General features: G+C 43.7%; 1 protein-coding gene across 1 annotated transcript in view; it reads left to right on the top strand.

Moving 5' to 3' along the window:
* Window positions 1–7,840: 7,840 nt before the first annotated feature.
* The window catches only part of LOC135547850 (glutamate receptor 3-like), a 113,853-nt gene continuing 98,718 nt past the window's right edge, over window positions 7,841–22,975 (top strand). The window contains exons 1-2 of the mRNA XM_064977076.1: window positions 7,841–7,981; window positions 8,084–8,187. Of these exons, the coding sequence (XP_064833148.1) occupies window positions 7,841–7,981; window positions 8,084–8,187 (245 nt within the window). The remainder of the gene's footprint in view (window positions 7,982–8,083; window positions 8,188–22,975) is intronic.

The raw sequence follows: 22,975 nt of genomic DNA, 5'->3' as shown, positions 1-22,975 counted from the left end.
ACCAGCACAGTGCAGTTAAAGCACCTTAACGCGCTATCATAGAGGACATACAGCACCGAGCAGTCCCACTGAAGCACCAATATCAGCAGTACCATCTGATTGGCATCTGCTCGAGGTGTTATCAATAACATTACATCAGACTGATGATTAATGGCTGAAACAACATGAGTGATTTGATTATCAGTCAGCTGGGGTGTTGGACGGAGCGCAGAGAGAGATCTGATTACAGTGTGACATCCTCTGGAATTAGAGCACTGATGCTAAACCACCCTTAGGCCTGACATTGGACAATTCCCGAAATAAACAATTCCAATGGAGTATCTGTGGTACCCATCCCCTCAGAAATAACATTCATTGAGTCATTTTTCAGCTAAAATCAAAGGCATGCAATGACGTTCTTTGACCACACCTTTCTCTGATCTGTAAAGCACGTACAGTGCATTCAGAAAGTATTGAGACCCCTTTACTTTTTCCATATTTTGTTATGTTACAGACTTATTCTAAAATTGATACAATAGTTTTTTCCCCCTCATCAATCTACACCCAGTAACCAATAATGACAAAGCAAAAACAGGTTTTTAGATGTTTTTTAAATGTATTAAATATCACAGTTACATAAGTATTCAGACCCTTTACTCAGTACTTTGTTGAAGCACCTTTGGCAGTGATTACAGCCTTGAGTCTTCTTGGGTATGAGGCTACAAGCTTGGCAAACCTGTATTTCTGGAGTTTCTGCCATTCTTCTCTGCAGATCCTCTCAAGCTTTGTCAGGTTGGATGGGGAGCGTTTCTGCACAGCTATTTTCAGGTCTCGATCTGGTTCAAGTCCAGGCTTTGGCTGGGCCACTCAAGGACATTGAGACTTGTCCTGAAGCCACTCCTGCATTTTCTTGGCTGTGTGTTTAGGGTAGTTGTCCTGTTGGAAGGTGAACCTTTGCCCCAGACTGAGGTCCTGAGAGCTCTGGATCAGGTTTTCATCAAGGATCTCTCTGTACTTTGCTCTGTACATCTTTCCCTCGATCCTGACTAGTCATTTCCACCAGAAATTATGCTTGGCATTCAGGCCAAAGATTTCAATCTTTGTTTCATCAGACCAGGGAATCTTATTTTCATGGTCCTTTAGGTGCCTTTTAGCAAACTCCAATCAGGCTGTCATGTGCCTTTTACTGAGGATTGGCTTCCATCTTGCCACTCCTGGAGATGGAAGGTTCTCCCATCTCTACAGAGGAACTCTGGAGCTGTCAGAGTGACCATCGGGTTCTTGGTCACCTCCCTGACCAAGGCACTTCTCCCGATTGCTCAGTTTGGCTGGGTGGCCAGCTCTAGGAAGTGTCTTGGTGGTTCCAAACTTCTTCCATTTAAGAATGATGGAGGCCGCTGTGTTCTTGGTGACCTTCAATGCTGCAGAAATGTTTTGGTACCCTTCCCCAGATCTGTGCCTCGACAAAATCCTGAGCTCTACAGACAATTCCATGGCTTGATTTTTGCTCTGACATGCACCATCAATGGTGGGACCTTATATAGACAGGTGTGTTCCTTTCCAAATCATGTCCAATCAATTGCATTTACCACAAATGGACTCCAATCAAGTTGTAGAAACATCTCAAGGATGATCAATGGAAACAGAATGCACCTGAGCTGAATTTCGTGTCTCATAGCAAAGGGTTTGAATACTTATGTAAATAAGGTATTTCAGTTTTTTAAATGTTATAAATTTACAAACATTTCTGAAAACCTGTTTTTGCTTGTCATTATGGAGGATCATGTGTAGAATGATGAGGATTTTTTTTGTCATCCATTTTAGAGAAAGGCTGTAACTTTAACTAAAATTTGGAAAAAGTCAAGGGGACTGAATACTTTCCGAATGCACTGTATCACCATGGCCATGTGGAGGTGTTTGTCACTAGCTGAGCATGGCCATGGCCATGTGGAGGTGTTTGTCACTAGCTGAGCATGGCCATGGGCATGTGGAGGTGTTTGTCACTAGCTGAGCATGGCCATGTGGAAGTGTTTGTCACTAGCTGAGCATGGCCATGGGCATGTGGAGGTGTTTGTCACTAGCTGAGCATGGCCATGGGCATAGCTCAAGGACAATAACATAGCTCAAGGGTCATGTTTGAACTCCACCTGGCTTCAGTTTTATAGAGGCAGCATTGTGGTTTAACAGCACAGGGACAACACAATGCCAGTACCACACCATCTCCTCCTCTTTAACTGCCCTGGGTACCTGTGAGAGGGAGTTTGTGCCATGAGATTAAACAACAAAATACTAGCTACATGTGGAGTTATTTCGAGGTTTATAAGGGTTGAGAGATTGGGGATGAGAGAGAGAATAGTGGTGATTCCAATTGATATACTGATAGAAAAGATCTTTGGTGCTGTTAACACTACAACCCATTGGGAGCAAGAAGGAATGTTCTGTACATTTGGTTCATTCAGAGGAATGTGTCTTTTGTTTATAATCCTTTACTGCCTGGATCTGTGTGATATTTCCTCTTGGTTCATAGAGGATGGTGGCCAATCTGCAGTCTACATCTAGTGGAGAATAGATGGTAATGAGATACAGCTCAATCCATTCTGTTCACTGGAGGGCAAATTCTACAAACTGCATATTTAATACCAATATCAAAAGACACACTTAGAGTGAACCTGAGAATGGAGGTTGCTGTCAAAGACATATTTGTCTTTTGAAATATAGAATGTTTTTTTAAACAGTAGTTTGGTGGTCTTGTTATTCTATTTAAAACATCTTACCTCCAGCCTTGGTATACTCTTGACCAGAGACGATCTTATGTCTCCTCTCAAGAGTTAATCTAGTTTGATTATTTATCTATCGCTTGGATCTCCCGTTGGCCCAGAAAAACAGGATCCCATGGAAACACTCATTCCCTGCAACAGCATGCCCTATATAAGATATAGATCAGACATACCAGGGGTCACGATGGGTCAACTGCATTCAAATTCCTTTTACAATATGGCAGAGAGAGCACAGCAGCTGCTGTGCCTTTTTTATCCAATAGAATGGTTTGGAGGAAAATTGGATGTCTTCAATCTAATGTCAATTATTCTCCCAGGTCTGTGAGAGCAGGGGTTTCCCAGATAGGGGATTTAAGTCCCATTGCTTCTCTGAGTGCTGCTCATTTTTGCAGACAACCTCATGAATGATGGACCAGCACTGGGGACCAGTGTCGTCAAATAGGTTGACCCCAGAGAATTGCAGCCTCCATAGAATGTCTGGCTCTCTCACCTGGAACCAGACTAATTTAGGATCTGATTTGATGGCAGAGTAGGAAGTGTATTTACAGACCGCAGATAATAATCTTAGAATATATAATTAATTTATTTAATCAGAACCAGGTCAGAGTGGTGGAACCTACTGTAAGATGTAATTATTTATATAGATAGAACCTTCCTTCCACAGTATACCATGCTCATTGACTTTCAATCTGCTCAGTGAGAAACACTGTAATGATATTTTTAGCAAACAAATAAGTAGAGCATGCTTGAATTAGTAATGGTCAAGAATTTGTCCTTGTGGAATGATTGAGTTTTGAGATGTAAAAATAGAGATGATTTTCAATGGTCTGGACCAGTTCACAGTGACAGTCCTTGACCCAGATAGAATGAAGATGGATAAACGACAACTCCCTTGAGGCACAGGGGTATCTAGTGGAGAGTAATGTGACAGTATGTCTCTCTTTTTCTTTTCTTTTTTTACCTCTGTTTCATTTGAAAGTTGAAAGAGTACCCTCTGAATTTGGGGATCACTCGGACGGACTGAGAAACTTTCCCAAATTGTGTCCTTTTTTTATGATGTACTGACAAAAATGTCTGAATTTCCAGCCACTAAAGCCAGAGCTTTGTTAGTCTGGATGCCTTGCCTCAGGTTGGCAAGCATCCCTCCCAAATTTTGCCATGGGGTTATCATTTGATAGCTTAAAAAAAATACAGGAGCTTAAAAAAATACTAAAGAATCTGTTCTGACTGAAAATCCTCAAGTGGAACACGGATTTCTCTATAGCACAATTGTGTGTGAGCAAACACCAGTCAACACATGCTATATGTATACCCTAAGGTGTTTACTTAACAACGGTGAGCATACAGTGCCTTGCGAAAGTATTCAGCCCCCTTGAACTTTGCGACCTTTTGCCACATTTCAGGCTTCAAACATAAAGATATAAAACTGTATTTTTTTGTGAAGAATCAACAACAAGTGGGACACAATCATGAAGTGGAACGACATTTATTGGATATTTCAAACTTTTTTAACAAATCAAAAACTGAAAAATTGGGCGTGCAAAATTATTCAGCCCCCTTAAGTTAATACTTTGTAGCGCCACCTTTTGCTGCGATTACAGCTGTAAGTCACTTGGGGTATGTCTCTATCAGTTTTGCACATCGAGAGACTGAACATTTTTCCCATTCCTCCTTGCAAAACAGCTCGAGCTCAGTGAGGTTGGATGGAGAGCATTTGTGAACAGCAGTTTTCAGTTCTTCCCACAGATTCTCAATTGGATTCAGGTCTGGACTTTGACTTGGCCATTCTAACACCTGGATATGTTTATTTTTGAACCATTCCATTGTAGATTTTGCTTTATGTTTTGGATCATTGTCTTGTTGGAAGACAAATCTCCGTCCCAGTCTCAGGTCTTTTGCAGACTCCATCAGGTTTTCTTCCAGAATGGTCCTGTATTTGGCTCCATCCATCTTCCCATCAATTTTAACCATCTTCCCTGTCCCTGCTGAAGAAAAGCAGGCCCAAATCATGATGCTGCCACCACCATGTTTGACAGTGGGTATGGTATGTTCAGGGTGATGAGCTGTGTTGCTTTTACGTCAAACATAACATTTTGCATTGTTGCCAAAACGTTCAATTTTGGTATCATCTGACCAGAGCACCTTCTTCCACATGTTTGGTGTGTCTCCCAGGTGGCTTGTGGCAAACTTTAAACAACACTTTTTATGGATATCTTGCCACTCTTCCATAAAGGCCAGATTTGTGCAATATACGACTGATTGTTGTCCTATGGACAGAGTCTCCCACCTCAGCTGTAGATCTCTGCAGTTCATCCAGAGTGATCATGGGCCTCTTGGCTGCATCTCTGATCAGTCTTCTCCTTGTATGAGCTGAAAGTTTAGAGGGACGGCCAGGTCTTGGTAGATTTGCAGTGGTCTGATACTCCTTCCATTTCAATATTATCGCTTGCACAGTGCTCCTTGGGATGTTTAAAGCTTGGAAAATCTTTTTTTATCCAAATCCGGCTTTAAACTTCTTCACAACAGTATCTCGGACCTGCCTGGTGTGTTCCTTGTTCTTCATGATGCTCTCTGCGCTTTTAACGGACCTCTGAGACTATCACAGTGCAGGTGCATTTATACGGAGACTTGATTACACACAGGTGGATTGTATTTATCATCATTAGTCATTTAGGTCAACATTGGATCATTCAGAGATCCTCACTGAACTTCTGGAGAGTGTTTGCTGCACTGAAAGTAAAGGGGCTGAATAATTTTGCACGCCCAATTTTTCAGTTTTTGATTTGTCAAAAAAGTTTGAAATATCCAATAAATGTCGTTCCACTTCATGATTGTGTCCCACTTGTTGTTGATTCTTCACAAAAAAATGCAGTTTTATATCTTTATGTTTGAAGCCTGAAATGTGGCAAAAGGTCGCAAAGTTCAAGGGGGCCGAATACTTTCGCAAGGCACTGTATTTGAATGATTTTGAGTCCTTCCATGAATGCCTTGCAAGCCAATTCAAATGGATGTCCACAGTTTGTTCAAACTTTACCATGGACAAGTGGAAAAAACATGGCGCTGGAGGGAATAGCAGCTGTTTTACGGGCTCCTGACCAATTGTGCTAGTTTGTATATTTTTTATGCAGATCTTAACTGTTTTTCTACATAATGTTTCCGGATTTGTTTCACTAACCTCGATAGGGATGAGGACTATTTCAATGATTCGGAGGTAAAGGACATATTGATTATCCCGGACCAGGCCCATATACTGGACACTCAGAGAAGGAGGAGACAGCGCTATAGAGGTTGACGAGACTATCAATCAATCAAATGTATTTATAAAGCCCTTCTTTACATCAGCTGATGTCACAAAGTGCTGTACAGAAACCCAGCCTAAAACCCCAAACAGCAATTAATGCAGGTGTCGAAGCACGTCGGAGAGTGGATAAACCTCCTCTACCTTCTGTTCTATTGGCGAACGTGCAATCACTGGAGAATAAACTGGACGAGCTCTGTTCGAGACAATCCCATCAATGTGATCTGAGTCGTGGCTGAACAAGGACATGGAAAATATATATCTAGCTGTTTCTTTCTACACATTGGCAGGACAGAACGGCAGCGTCGGGCAAGCTCAGGGGGGGGGGGGGTCACAACAGCTGGTGCGCAATCTCTGATATTAAGGAAGTCTTGAGGTTCTGCTTGCCTGAGTTTCCTTATGATAAGCTATAGACCATACTATTTACCAAGAGAGTTTTCATCTATATTTTTCATAGCTGTCTATTTACCACCACAAACCGATGCTGGCACTAAGACCGCACTCAAAGAGCTGTACGGGCCCATAAGGAAACAAGAAAATGCTCACCCAGATACGGCACTCCTAGTGTCTGGTGATTTTAATGCAGGAAAACTGAAATCCTTTCTACCAGCACGCCAGCTGTGCAACTAGAGGCAGAAAAACTCTAGATCACCTTTACTCTACACACAGAGATGCACACAATACTGTTGCTTGCCCTCAATTTGGCAAATCTGACCATAACTTTATCCTCCTGATTCATGCTTTCAAGAAAAAACTCAACCAGGAAGTACCAGTGATGCGCTCAATACGGAAGTGGTACGATGAAGCGGATGCTAAGCTACAGAACTGTTTCGCTAGCACAGACTGGAATATATTCCGGCATTCATCCGATGGCATTGAGGAATTTACCACATCAGTCACAGGCTTCATTAATAAGTGCATCAACGACATCATCTCCACAGTAACCGTGCGTACATATCCCAACCAGAAGCCATGGATTACAGGCAACATCCACACTGAGCTAACGGCTAGAGCTGCCGCTTTCAAGGAGCAAGACACTAATCCAGACTTTTATAAGAAATCCCTCTACACAGACGAACCATCAAACAGGCAAAGCTTCAATACAGGACCAAGATCGAATCCTCCTACACCGGCTCTGACACTCATCGGATGTGAAAGGGCTTGCAAACTATCACAGATTACAAAGGGAAACCCATCCCGAGCTGTCCAGTGATGTGAGCCTACCAGACAAGCTAAATAGCTTCTATGCTCGTTTCGAGGCAAGCAACATTGAACCATGCATGAGAGCACCAGCTGTTCCGGATGACTGTGTAATCGCACTCTCCATAGCCGATGTGAGTAAGTCCTTTACTAAATAGCTTCTATGCTCGTTTCGAGGCAAGCAACATTGAACCATGCATGAGAGCACCAGCTGTTCTGGATGACTGTGTAATCGCACTCTCCATAGCCGATGTGAGTAAGTCCTTTAAACAGGTTAACGTTCACATGGCTGCAGGGCCATACGGATTACCAGGACGCATATTCAGAGTGTGTGCTGACCAGCTGGCAAGTGTCTTCAATGCCATTTTAAACCTTTCCCTGACCTAGTCTGTAATACCTACATGTTTCAAGCAAACCACCATAATCCATGTGCCCAAGAACACCAGGGTAACCAGTCTAAATGACTATCGCCCCATAGCACTCACATCTGTAGCCATGAAATGCTTTGAAATGCTGGTCATGCACTCCAAGCTCATCAACACCATCATCCCAGACACCCTGGAACCACTCCAATTCGCATACTGTCATGTCCGCCATGCTGACGCTCAACACAGAGGCCCCTCAGGTGTTCGTGCTTGGTCCCCTCCTGTACTCTTTATTCACCCACGACTGTGTGGCCTCACACGACTCCAACGCCATCATTAAGTTTGCAGACTACATGACTGTGGTAAGCCTGATCACCGACTGAGATGAGACAGCCTACAGGGAGGAGGTCAGGGACTTGGCAGTGTGGTGCCAGGACAACAACCTCTCCCTCAACGTCATCAAGACAAATGAGCTGATCGTGGATTCAAGAATACGGAGGGCCGAGCACACCCACATTCACATGGACTGGGGTGTAGTGGAATGGGTCGAGAGCTCCAAGTTCCCTCTGTGTCCACATCACTAACGACCTGTCACGGTCCAAACACACCGACACAGTTGTGAAGAGGGCACGACAACACTTCTTTCCCTTCACAAGGGTGAAAAGATTTGGCATGGGCCCTCTGATCCTCAAAAAGTTATTCAGCTGCACCATTGAGAGCATCTTGACTGGCTGCATTACCACTTGGTATGGCAACTGCTTGGCATGTGACGCTACAGAGGGTAGTGCATACGGCCCAGTACATCACTGGGGCCGAGCTCCCTGCCATCCAGGACCTCTGTACCAGGCAGAGTCAGAGAAAGGCCCTAAAAATTGTCAAAGAATCCAGCCACTCATGTCATAGACTGTTCTCTCTGCTAGCACATGGCAAGCGGTACCAGAGACCTAAGTCTGGGACCAAAGGACTCTTTAACAGCTTCTACCCGAACAGTTAATCAAATAGTTACCCAGACTATTTGCATTGACCCTCTTTTTGATGTATTTCTCAATGCACACTCACTGGACTCTACCCACACACTCACACATACTACACAGACACTCCAAGACACAAATACAGTACATGCACACACAAAACACACACACACACAAACACACTCACTCAAATTGACGCCACACACTCACACATAGAAACACTTTCACTCTCCGCATACGCTGCTGCTACTCTGTTTAGTATACATCCTGATTGCCTCGTCACTTTTATCCCTATCTACATGTACAAATTAACTCTACCTCGTACCCCGGCACATTAACTCAGTACTGGTATATAGTCTCGTTATTGTTATTTTATTGTTTTACTATTTCCTTTTTTTTCTGATTTGCTAATATTTTTGACCTTTTAACTCTGCATTGTTGGGAAAGGGCTGTTAAGTAAACATTTCACCATAAAGTCTACACCTGTCGTATTCGGCTCAAGTGACAAATAAAAATGTATTTGATTTGATACTGTATGCTTTTGATGTGACCTCCACTTAGAGACTGCAGCATAAATATTGTGTTATGTAATATTTTCTCCCCTTTGTTTTGCTAAAACAACATTTCCTGTTCATTAGTGAGTCCATTGACCTCTCCTTGACATTAGACTCTGTGTTTGTCAGTAACCATAAGTTGCAGTACTCCGTCATCTACGCCTAGAGGTTGTTGAAGAAAGGAAATATTGATGCTGGCTACCAATACATACACCCAACCACACCCATACCAGAGGTAGATCTAGCACCATTAATGACAGGGATTTGTGTAACGCAGATGCTGGGAGTCAGGAAGCAAGTACAGGGGGTGAATTTCATAATACATAGAACAATGCAAAACAAAAGTAGTGTCTGGACATGAGAAACATAACTAATACTGCCTGGGGACAGAACCAAAGGGAGTGATAGATATAGGGGAGGTAATCATAGAAGTGAAGGAGACCAGGTGAGTCTCATGAGGCGCAGGTGCGCGTAACGATGGTGACAGGTGTGCGTAATAATTAGTAAACTGGTGACAATGAGCGCCAGAGAGGGGGAGCGGGAGTAGACGTGACAATTTGCATAATTACAATGATGTTGTTCACAAGAAGAGTATATAGGAATTTATCTGAGTGTCCTCCATCAATTCCTTTGTCAGTCTTTAAGACAGATAAAAGTTGCAAAGGACGTCTGCATCGGGGGATTATGCATTGGGAGCACTACAAAGTTAGCGGCTGATATCGTGACCAGTTTTAACATTCCCAGTTTGGACCACAGTAGGAGGACACATCTCACACCTGACTAGACAAACATATTCTCCTCAGCGTGTGGTGGATTAAGCCCATATAGAAAGTGAAGAGGCAGATCGGGGATTTTGGCATCAATGCATTGAATCACGGTGATAAACAGAGACCATAACACATACTCATGAAAGAATGGCACCTTGGCAAAATGGAAGACGATGCCCCATACAGATACAAGACACAGTAGTGGTCTATTTCATGTTGTGCTTAACCCGTCCACAGTCCTGAACACCGAGTTCTAACACATGCAGCAGTATGTTCTGCCCACAGTGCACATGGTGGAAATGGTGAGGTTGTAAAATGGCATCAGTGTTGGGTGATCCTGAGGGCGAGTCATTGGGTTGTGCAGTGCCCCTTTCATCCTGTGCTTCAGAATGTGCATGAATGTCAGTGTGGCAACCAAGCGAAAGGGATCTCTACTGACAGGTCACAATGGCCCCCTTCGCCGCGGAAAGATTTTTCACTCTTACACAACACACTTTATCACAGGCCCACAGAAAGCTAGCTACAGCAGCACACAATAAAGCTCTGAAGGTTGCGCTGTGCTGTGATTCACTATTATCTGAGATTATTTTAGGACAACAAGGTATGTGCTTCACATTGAGTAGCCTAATGAAAAATAAACGAAACACACCGTTGGGCAAGTGAATAATTTAGCGGGGCTGTTTTTATAGTTTTCAAGGACTCACATGTACCTCGTTCTTAATTCCACTTGGCATTTGTACTGGGTTTGCAGAAGCAATTACTTGATACATGAAGAGCATCACGTTATGGCCTCAAATACAAATTAAATGATGATGAACTTTGAAACCACAAAGTATCAAAATGTGATCATATGCTTGATGAAAATGTAATCTTACTAGAATCAGCTCATGTTCATTCATAACCCCCCATGGCAGTTTGTTAGTTTATTAAATATTTTAGTACATTTTTAGAATATGCATCATTTTGAAATTAGTTGTCCAAACTGACACTTGTGTCATATCATATTTAACATACAGTACAGTAGCATGATATGCATTTCACAATGTCTATTGTAGTGTGTGTGTTGGTGGATTTTAAGGAGATGAAGGAAAGTATTTGATCCTGTGAGTAGCAGGCAATATTCCAAGTTGACTTTTCATACTGGGTTTCATGGTGCTGATGCACAGCCCTCTGGAGTCATGATGAAATTCCTCCCATTGCAATATTTCACGCGTCTGAACGAGTGTCAGTGGTTGTGTTACTAAAGTGCTGCTTCACATGCACAATTATTGATTCCCTTAACCCTTTCCTCACAAGAGGCAATGTACAACACATTGTAAATCATCAGAGTGCAACATTTATCTTGTGAGTCTCTCTTGTGATTTCTTCCAACTCTACAATCAAGGGCTTTGGTGCAGATCTAGCAGCATTTCAAAAAGCAATGACTTTAAAGAACATGTATCAAGCATATTCTCCTTCCCCTGCTCTTCATAAACAGTCCTGTTGTTCCTGCAATATGCAAAGTGTGTGTGGGTTGGGGGTTAGCTGTGTTGCTGTTCCTCCATGCTGGAATATTAAAGCATCATTCTGTCATACAGAGCCACCGTAGCCGGCCGTGCTGTTTGTTGCTGGCTCAGGCTGATGGTTTTAATGGTGGGCTGCATAAATACACCAGTAGGCCTGAGATTAGGCATAATCCCCCTCAGATGTGATCTGAGGATACGAGTGGAAACACAGGCAGACCATTGGTGCAACTTTATGTTATTTACATATTCTGCTGAGAGATGTATCCCAACCAACATCTCACATTGGTGCCTGAGGCCTGCATAATGCCTGTTTTCAATAATATAAACAGAAAACCCATTTTTCTAACATACAGTTTTGTTACAGTGCTATTCCACGTCTCTAAACATGGGTATTACAAAAGTGGAAGCACCTTCTGTGTATTTGTATAGTATGTCATGTTTTGTTTTGTTTGCATTCTGGGACTTTTTACAGCCTGATAATAACTTTGGTCTTTTGTGACTTTATAATAAGATTGGACTAGCGATGACATCTAGCCTCCGGGTGGATTAAGTCCAACACACAGCAAATGCGTCATAAAATGTGTCTCTGCTTTTCAGCTGTATCTGATGAATAACCATATCAGCGCGTGGACCTGGGGAATTGAACTGTTCCTTTTACATTTTTCTATCACACTACTTTTAGGGAGCACATGACAGCACGGAAACTTACAAGACATGAGTGTTACGAAACAGTTAAACATGTTGACACAAAAAGACCATGAGATGAGGCAGCCATGAGAAACTAGTTCATTATTCAGTGGAACCAGTTCATTCCCTCTCCCTGGAAAGAGACATAATTGTCATGGGGAGCAGATTTCAGAGTACCTGACATCTTCAAACATACAATCGTCATAAGGCTGAGCCGTAGGACGCTTCCACTTCACACATCTGTTAGTTGAACTGGATTAGGATGTTCAAGTCAGGTCCATATGAAGTTACAGCTGGTTACAACCACAAAAACACCCACATTCCCTCATGATACATCCTCTCACTGCTCATTATACAGATAGATCTGATGCACAATTGAATTTGGTTTAATGTATGTGGTAGTAGTTGTTTATTTAAAGTGACCATGTGGAAGTAAAAACATACATTTCAGACAGTGAAATATGATGTTTGCACCAGCGTTAGCTAAACACAGCTATTTTTCATACGCAGTCCCTAACTCAACGTAACTAAATATGTAATCTTCTGTGGCTCAGTTGTTAGAACATGGTGTCTGCAACTACAGGATAGAAGGTTTGAATCCTGGGATGACCAATACTTAAAGTGTATGCACGCATGACTGTAAGTGGCTTTGGCTAAAAGCGACTGCTAAATGGCATATATTATAAACATAGCTAAATATAATATACATTCACATAAAATAGAACAAATAATATAATAAGTACAGGACACAGTACATGAAACACATTGATACTTGGGTGCATTAAGAATTAGTCAATGTGTTCAGGGTTGGTGCGCCTTGATCCTGCTTTGACCTCCATGGAGAAGGAAAAATTGCAATTTCAAAGCTAAGTACCTCTAATTCTCCACATTTTGACATGGGATTGAGTGAACATTTTCAGGTTAAAACAGATTTCCTTCAATTATACACATTTTGCCATGGCTTATGCCTTGTTCTTATGCTGTCTGAGTGACTCAAACTTTAGAACAATATCAATGGGGGCCCCATGCCATGCCATTTTGGGAATTTTAGATTCTCTCTGACTGTCTAGTTATTATTTTGGTGATTGTTAGTTCTCAAATATGATCTTATAAAAAAAGATATTGTTCTATTATCTTTTCTACATACTTTATATCTGGTTTTAGTCCTTCAAGTTTACACTGAAAACGTTTTACCATCCTGAAAAAAAATATATATAAGCTGCTGCTAAATGCATATAGGGGAAACACTGGTCTACTCTTGTGGAGTTCCGCGTGACTGCTGTTTTGTTCAGAGCTTAATATTACAACATCTTTCCGATGTGGGGGTGTAGGAGTTTTGATCATCTTATAAACTAGAAAGACATCTGAGAAAAAAATAAAGTTGTCAAAATTTAACAGATTGTACATGTGGAGAATTTTACAGTGGTGGTAATAATGTGATTTCCTGTCCAGGATCTTCAGTGCTTCTTTATGTAGAGATCTAACGGGTATCATTTATGTTTCATTGGCTTGAGACTGGCTGGTGTTCAAATAGGACAGGTGAGAAAAGATCATTGCATGTAAATACATTTTGGCTGCCTCTGTAGAGCATGAGTTCCTGATGTATTGGACATTTTAAAGACTATATATGATTTTGATGGACATCCTTTTAATTTATTTTTTTTAAGGTTCAAAGTAGGGTCTAGGATATTGGCCAGATATTTAAACTGTACATTTTATTGTCCATGGAGGAGTATGTCCGGGTAAGCTGGATGTACTATTCCTGTTTTTTCCACATTGAGGTTGAGACAGGAATGTTTGAGCCATTCAGCCACTTTCTCCAATGATGCTGTTAGTTTGCTTGCCACTTCATCAGCATTCTTGCCATGGGTATAAAAACTGTATCATCCATCTACATTTGTTTATCCACACCTTGGCACACAGATGGAAGGTCATTAATATAGAGACCGAAAAAACAAAGGGCCCAGGATTGACCCCTGTGGCACTCCCATAGTGCAATCCCTTTGTGATGATAGTTCACCATTTATTTGAGCACATTGCATCTGTTCTGCCAGATAAGACTCAATCCATTTTAAAGAACTTGATGAGATGTTGAAGTTAAATAGCTTGGAGAAGAGGACATTGTGGTTAACAGTGTCAGAGGCTTTTCTGAGGTCGAGGAGAACAGAATCTACAACACCCGCTTTTATCCAGCTTGGCCTTGATCATCTCTAGGAAATACCAACATGCTGTTTCTGGAGAGTGGTTGACCCTAAACCTAAACTACATGGGGTGAAGGGGAAAGCTACCCATTTTCAGGTGGGCTGTTAGCTATTCCATTACCACTGTTGTACTGCTCCGTTATTTGCCTGTTTGTGACCTGCTTGTTAGCTTGCACCATTCTTGCCATTCTCCTTTGACCTCTCGTCAACAAGCTTTTTTCGCCTACAGGACTGTCGCTGACTGGATGTTTTTTGTTTGTCGCACCATTCTCTGTAAACCCTAGACACTGCTGTGTGTGAAAAGCCCAGGAGGGCGGCCATTTCTGAGATACTGGATCCGGTGCATTTGGCACCGACAATCATACCATGCTCAAAGTCGCTTAGGTCACTCGTTTTGCTAATTTTAATGTTCAATTGAACAATAACTGATTGCCTGCCTGCCTGCTTTATATAGCATGCCCCGTGACTGTCTGTATGAGCGATCCATTTTTGTGAACGGGGTAGTGTACAGTACTTAATAAACTCTTAATCCTTGGCTTTAGAGTTTGACACAGAAGATATGAGAGGATGCACCTTCCCTTCATTTGTCGTCACCAGGTTCAAAATTCAAAAGGCACTCGCACATCTGAGCAATCTTTTTTGCAGGTACATGGTAACAATTGGATAAGATGAGAAAAAATAAGAAACCCGCACACTGCTCTTGCTAGATACGTAAAGCTTAATAAAGAGCAGTGGTACTAGCAAGAGCAGTGTCCAGGTTTGTTTTTTTTCTCTTGTCCCTGGTGACATTCGTTGCAAGGGTTGATAGTCTGGTCTCTGATGGTAAATTGTTGGCCCAATTTAAAATGGAATCAATTAAGCATTTATTGAAAGTGGTAGCGAGGACAGTTTTTGTCTTGGAGACTCCCATCTACCTTCAGTTGTAGGTCACCAGTCTTGACATGGCCTTTTTCAGTCAATTTATCAAGGTTTTTCTATGTGAGTTTGCCGTTGCCTTTGGCCTCCTTGATGGATTTAAGAAAGAAATCAGCTTTGGCTTTCCTTAAACTCTTAGTCCCTTAATTTCTAAGTCCCTTGTTAACTGGTCAGTCAACAACTAAGCCAGATTTTTGTGATTTCTTCAGAGCAGCATCTCTCTTCTTTATCAGGTGCCAAAGGGTGCCATTGAACCAAGGTAGGTCCCGTTTTTGTACGATTTATGAGAGACTTTCCTTGAAACTTTGCTATGGATTCAACGAATTGTTGTAATTTCATTGCAGTCTTTTTCCAAATTTACACCAGAAATGATTGTACTATATAAAATACAAATAAATTATATAAAGACAGTGGAAATGGACTCAATCTCAACTAATACATTTCTCTTCATTGGACAACCAGTAAAAATAAAGGTCGAAGAGAATTTTTCTTCTTCTAAAATACAATTTTTTCCGAAAACACAATCATTATTTGAAAGTGGCCTCTTCTGGGATAAGAGGAAGAAGTATGTATTTATTGTGTAACACAGGGGTACTGGCATGCTTTAAGCTTGTCTTGAGAGTGGTGAAATCCCTTTGAAGCATAACAGCAACATAATGTACCATTGGTTCGGTTGTCTGCCAAACAGTGATTCCCACATTACAGTAGCGTTAATAGGTTCCACCGCCACAATAATTCCACATGCAGCAGTTAATAAGGCTGTCTTTGAAAATATACAAGTTGTTTATCTTTCTCAATAAGTATACCGTAAGAGTTTTATGTCTTTCATCTATTTGTATTTTTGGGGCATGTTTTGAGTTGTTTTTCTGTTATTTTAAATGGCTTTGCCTAACTTCAAATAGTGTGTGTAGTGTACGTGTGTGTCAGCGTGTCCATGCATCTGTGTGTGTGCGTCCGCATGTGTGCTCAGCAGCTGTTGTGCGCTGTGCTCTACTCTATCTTGTCCCTGAACATGTGGCCCTTGGACAGGTATTCCCATGGTGATTAGAGCCTAACCCCAGGCCCCTGGCCTGTCTCTCACCCAGGATGCCTCTCTGAAGGAGGGTGAGGTACCTCCAGTCAGCAGTCAACACTCTCCCCCTTGCTGGCTCCCAACACCTACAGTAGAATACAGCCAGCCCAGTGCCAACACTGAAGATGTTGGTCTTAGGCAGCTTTAGAATAACCTCACCATCAGGCAACAACATGTCTAATCAGCCATTGTTCCAGAGGGTGATGCAGTTGTCCATAGTAAGCCCACATCCACTGTCTGTTGGCCCTCAGACCCAGGAGGGCGGCCTCAGCAATGTCATAGAGCCTTGGTATGCCTTAATTAGCCCGTATCTCCCTCTTACTGCTCTATTCAGTCACATAAATGGGGGATTGATTTTCTGGCTGCCTTACTGATGCATCTGGTGTTACCGTAGCTGGGCAAGGTCAGCAGCAGCAACTTGAAGAGAAAGACTGTTGGTTCTGTTCTGTTAGCCTCTCCTCCCCTGCCTTCAGTGATAGCAGCTAGCTAGCACTTAAAGAATTCACTTTGCAGGCAGGTTGCCTGGGCTTTGCAGTGCACAGCGTTGAGACAGCTTCGTCCTCACCTCACTGAGTGGTATGTAAGACTCACAATAGATCCACCAGCTGCCTGTAGGGGAGACCTTCTGAAGTGCAAATCACCAGGTTTCTGGAAAACATGATTGAACGCTGGGGCCACTGGGACCGCGCCAACCACCCATTACGTGTAATGAGTTGTCGAGAGGGGGAGCAACAGAGGGATGGAGAGATGGAGCTGGATATAGAGAGAGACACTGTCTGTCATTTAGTAAGGAACGACAGTCTCAGACAGTGAGGAGGCTAAATAGAAGAGGAGAGAGGGGGAGCAACAGAGGGATGGAGAGATGGAGCTGGATATAGAGAGAGACACTGTTTGTCATTTAGTAAGGAACGACAGTCTCAGACAGTGAGGAGGCTAAATAGAAGAGGAGAGAGGGGGAGCAACAGAGGGATGGAGAGATGGAGCTGGATAGAGAGAGAGACACTGTCTGTCATTTAGTAAGGAACGACAGTCTCAGACAGCGAGGAGGCTAAATAGAAGAGGAGAGAGGGGGAGCAACAGAGGGATGGAGAGATGGAGCTGGATATAGAGAGAGATGGAGCTGGATATAGAGAGAGAAATGGAGCTGGATATAGAGAGAGGGAGCTGGATATAGAGAGAGATGGAGCTGGATATAGAGAGAGATGGAGCTGGATATAGAGAGAGGGAGCTGGATATAGGGAGAGGGAGCTGGATATAGACAGAGGGAGCTGGATATAGAGAGAGACACTGTCTGTCATTTAGTAAGGAACGCCAGTCTCAGACAGTGAGGAGGCTAAATAGAAGAGGAGAGAGGGGGAGCAACAGAGGGATGGAGAGATGGAGCTGGATATAGAGAGATATGGAGCTGGATATAGAGAGAGGGAGGTGGATATAGAGAGAGGGCGCTGGATATATAGAGAAGGAGCTGGATATATAGAGAGGGAGCTGGATATAGAGAGAGATGGGGCTGGATATAAAAAGAGGGAGCTGGATATATAGAGAGAGGGAGCTGGATATAGAGAGAGATGGAGCTGGATATAGAGAGAGGGAGCTGGATATAGAGAGAGCTGGAGCTGGATATAGAGAGAGATGGAGCTGGATATAGAGAGAGATGGAGCTGGATATAGAGAGAGGGAGCTGGATATAGAGAGATGGAGCTGGATATAGAGAGAGATGGAGCTGGATGTAGAGAGAGACACTGTCTGTCATTTAGTAAGGAACGCCAGTCTCAGACAGTGAGGAGGCTAAATAGAAGAGGAGAGAGGGGGAGCAACAGAGGGATGGAGAGATGGAGCTGGATATAGAGAGAGATGGAGCAGGGTATATAGAGAGAGATGGAGCTGGATATAGAGAGATGGAGCTGGATATAGAAAGAGGGAGCTGGATATAGAGAGAGATGGAGCTGGATATAGAGAGAGATGGAGCTGGATATAGAGAGAGACACTGTCTGTCATTTAGTAAGGAACGCCAGTCTCAGACAGTGAGGAGGCTAAATAGAAGAGGAGAGAGGGGGAGCAACAGAGGGATGGAGAGATGGAGCTGGATATAGAGAGAGACACTGTCTGTCATTTAGTAAGGAACGCCAGTCTCAGACAGTGAAGAGGCTAAATAGAAGAGGAGAGAGGGTGAGCAACAGAGGGATGGAGAGATGGAGCTGGATATAGAGAGAGATGGAGCTGTATATAGAGAGATGGAGCTGGATATAGAGAGAGGGAGCTGGATATAGAGAGAGGGAGCTGGATATAGAGAGAGATGGAGCTGGATATAGAGAGAGATGGAGCTGGATATAGAGAGAGGGAGCTGGATATAGAGAGAGATGGAGCTGGATATAGAGAGAGATGGAGCTGGATATAGAGAGAGGGAGCTGGATATAGAGAGAGGGAGCTGGATATAGAGAGAGGGAGCTGGATATAGAGAGAGATGGAGCTGGATATAGAGGAAGATGGAGGTGGATATAGAGAGAGGGAGCTGGATATAGAGAGAGATGGAGCTGGATATATAGAGAGGGAGCTGGATATAGAGAGAGGGAGCTTGATATAGAGAGAGATGGAGCTGGATATAGAGAGATGGAGCTGGATATAGAGAGAGGGAGCTGGATATAGAGAGAGATGGAGCTGGATATAGAGAGAGGGAGCTGGATATAGAGAGAGATGGAGCTGGATATAGAGAGAGGGACCTGGATATAGAGAGATGGAGCTGGATATAGAGTGAGATGGAGCTGGATATAGAGTGAGATGGAGCTGGATATAGAGAGAGGGAGCTGGATATAGAGAGAGGGAGCTGGATGTAGAGAGAGATGGAGCTGGATATAGAGAGAGGGAGCTGGATATAGAGAGAGGGAGCTGGATATAGAGAGAGATGGAGCGGGATATAGAGAGAGATGGAGCTGGATATAGAGAGATGGAGCTGGATATAGAGAGAGGGAGCTGGATATAGAGAGAGACACTGTCTGTCATTTAGTAAGGAACGACAGTCTCAGACAGTGAGGAGGCTAAATAGAAGAGGAGAGAGGTGGAGCAACAGAGGGATGGAGAGATGGAGCTGGATATAGAGAGAGACACTGTCTGTCATTTAGTAAGGAACGACAGTCTCAGACAGTGAGCAGGCTAAATAGAAGAGGAGAGAGGGGGAGCAACAGAGGGATGGAGAGATGGAGCTGGATATAGAGAGAGACACTGTCTGTCATTTAGTAAGGAACGCCAGTCTCAGACAGTGAGGAGGCTAAATAGAAGAGGAGAGAGGGGGAGCAACAGAGGGATGGAGAGATGGAGCTGGATATAGAGAGATATGGAGCTGGATATAGAGAGAGGGAGGTGGATATAGAGAGAGGGCGCTGGATATAGAGAGAAGGAGCTGGATATAGAGAGAGGGAGCTGGATATAGAGAGATGGAGCTGGATATAGAGAGAGATGGAGCTGGATATAAAAAGAGGGAGCTGGATATATAGAGAGAGGGAGCTGGATATAGAGAGAGATGGAGCTGGATATAGAGAGAGGGAGCTGGATATAGAGAGAGCTGGAGCTGGATATAGAGAGTGATGGAGCTGGATATAGAGAGAGATGGAGCTGGATATAGAGAGAGATGGAGCTGGATATAGAGAGATGGAGCTGGATATAGAGAGAGGGAGCTGGATATAGAGAGAGACACTGTCTGTCATTTAGTAAGGAACGACAGTCTTAGACAGTGAGGAGGCTAAATAGAAGAGGAGAGAGGTGGAGCAACAGAGGGATGGAGAGATGGAGCTGGATATAGAGAGAGACACTGTCTGTCATTTAGTAAGGAACGACAGTCTCAGACAGTGAGCAGGCTAAATAGAAGAGGAGAGAGGGGGAGCAACAGAGGGATGGAGAGATGGAGCTGGATATAGAGAGAGACACTGTCTGTCATTTAGTAAGGAACGCCAGTCTCAGACAGTGAGGAGGCTAAATAGAAGAGGAGAGAGGGGGAGCAACAGAGGGATGGAGAGATGGAGCTGGATATAGAGAGATATGGAGCTGGATATAGAGAGAGGGAGGTGGATATAGAGAGAGGGCGCTGGATATAGAGAGAAGGAGCTGGATATAGAGAGAGGGAGCTGGATATAGAGAGATGGAGCTGGATATAGAGAGAGATGGAGCTGGATATAAAAAGAGGGAGCTGGATATATAGAGAGAGGGAGCTGGATATAGAGAGAGATGGAGCTGGATATAGAGAGAGGGAGCTGGATATAGAGAGAGCTGGAGCTGGATATAGAGAGAGATGGAGCTGGATATAGAGAGAGATGGAGCTGGATATAGAGAGAGGGAGCTGGATATAGAGAGATGTAGCTGGATATAGATAGAGATGGAGCTGGATATAAAAAGAGGGAGCTGGATATATAGAGAGAGGGAGCTGGATATAGAGAGAGATGGAGCTGGATATAGAGAGAGGGAGCTGGATATAGAGAGAGCTGGAGCTGGATATAGAGAGAGGGAGCTGGATATAGAGAGAGATGGAGCTGGATATAGAGAGAGGGAGCTGGATATAGAGAGATGGAGCTGGATATAGAGAGAGATGGAGCTGGATGTAGAGAGAGACACTGTCTGTCATTTAGTAAGGAACGCCAGTCTCAGACAGTGAGGAGGCTAGATAGAAGAGGAGAGAGGGGGAGCAACAGAGGGATGGAGAGATGGAGCTGGATATAGAGAGAGATGGAGCAGGGTATATAGAGAGAGATGGAGCTGGATATAGAGAGATGGAGCTGGATATAGAGAGAGGGAGCTGGATATAGAGAGAGAGGGAGCTGGATATAGGGAGAGGGGGAGCTGGATATAGAGAGAGGGGGCTGGATATAGAGAGAGGGAGCTGGATATAGAGAGAGGGAGCTGGATATAGAGAGAGACACTGTCTGTCATTTAGTAAGGAACGCCAGTCTCAGACAGTGAGGAGGCTAAATAGAAGAGGAGAGAGGGTGAGCAACAGAGGGATGGAGAGATGGAGCTGGATATAGAGAGAGATGGAGCTGGATATAGAGAGAGGGAGCTGGATATAGAGAGAGGGAGCTGGATATAGAGAGAGATGGAGCTGAATATAGAGAGAGGGAGCTGGATATAGAGAGAGGGAGCTGGATATAGAGATAGGGACCGGGATATAGAGAGAGGGAGCTGGATATAGAGAGAGATGGAGCTGGATATAGAGGGAGATGGAGCTGGATATAGAGGGAGATGGAGCTAGATATAGAGAGAGGGAGCTGGATATAGAGAGAGATGGAGCTGGATATATAGAGAGGGAGCTGGATATAGAGAGAGGGAGCTGGATATAGAGAGAGATGGAGCTGGATATAGAGAGATGGAGCTGGATATAGAGAGAGGGAGCTGGATATAGAGAGAGATGGAGCTGGATATAGAGAGAGGGAGCTGGATATAGAGAGAATGGAGCTGGAGAGAGAGATGGAGCTGGATATAGAGGGAGATGGAGCTGGATATAGAGGGAGATGGAGCTGGATATATAGAGAGGGAGCTGGATATAGAGAGAGATGGAGCTGGATATATAGAGAAGAAGCTGGATATAGAGAGAGGGAGCTGGATATAGAGAGAGATTGAGCTGGATATAGAGAGATGGAGCTGGATATAGAGAGAGGGAGCTGGATATATAGAGAGATGGAGCTGGATATAGAGAGAGGGAGCTGGATATAGAGAGAGATGGAGCTGGATATAGAGAGAGGGACCTGGATATAGAGAGATGGAGCTGGATATAGAGAGACATGGAGCTGGATATAGAGAGAGGGAGCTGGATATAGAGAGAGGGAGCTGGATATAGAGAGAGGGAGCTGGATATAGAGAGAGGGAGCTGGATATAGAGAGAGACACTGTCTGTCATTTAGTAAGGAACGCCAGTCTCAGACAGTGAGGAAGCTAAATAGAAGAGGAGAGAGGTGGAGCAACAGAGGGATGGAGAGATGGAGCTGGATATAGAGAGAGACACTGTCTGTCATTTAGTAAGGAACGACAGTCTCAGACAGTGAGCAGGCTAAATAGAAGAGGAGAGAGGGGGAGCAACAGAGGGATGGAGAGATGGAGCTGGATATAGAGAGAGACACTGTCTGTCATTTAGTAAGGAACGCCAGTCTCAGACAGTGAGGAGGCTAAATAGAAGAGGAGAGAGGGGGAGCAACAGAGGGATGGAGAGATGGAGCTGGATATAGAGAGATATGGAGCTGGATATAGAGAGAGGGAGGTGGATATAGAGAGAGGGCGCTGGATATAGAGAGAAGGAGCTGGATATAGAGAGAGGGAGCTGGATATAGAGAGATGTAGCTGGATATAGATAGAGATGGAGCTGGATATAAAAAGAGGGAGCTGGATATATAGAGAGAGGGAGCTGGATATAGAGAGAGATGGAGCTGGATATAGAGAGAGGGAGCTGGATATAGAGAGAGCTGGAGCTGGATATAGAGAGAGGGAGCTGGATATAGAGAGAGATGGAGCTGGATATAGAGAGGGAGCTGGATATAGAGAGATGGAGCTGGATATAGAGAGAGATGGAGCTGGATGTAGAGAGAGACACTGTCTGTCATTTAGTAAGGAACGCCAGTCTCAGACAGTGAGGAGGCTAGATAGAAGAGGAGAGAGGGGGAGCAACAGAGGGATGGAGAGATGGAGCTGGATATAGAGAGAGATGGAGCAG

Source organism: Oncorhynchus masou, chromosome 11, assembly GCF_036934945.1.
Source record: "Oncorhynchus masou masou isolate Uvic2021 chromosome 11, UVic_Omas_1.1, whole genome shotgun sequence".
NCBI classification, from domain to species: domain Eukaryota; kingdom Metazoa; phylum Chordata; class Actinopteri; order Salmoniformes; family Salmonidae; genus Oncorhynchus; species Oncorhynchus masou.
The sequence above is the reverse complement of the archived record's forward strand: the minus strand, read 5'-3'. Positions and strand labels throughout refer to the sequence as shown.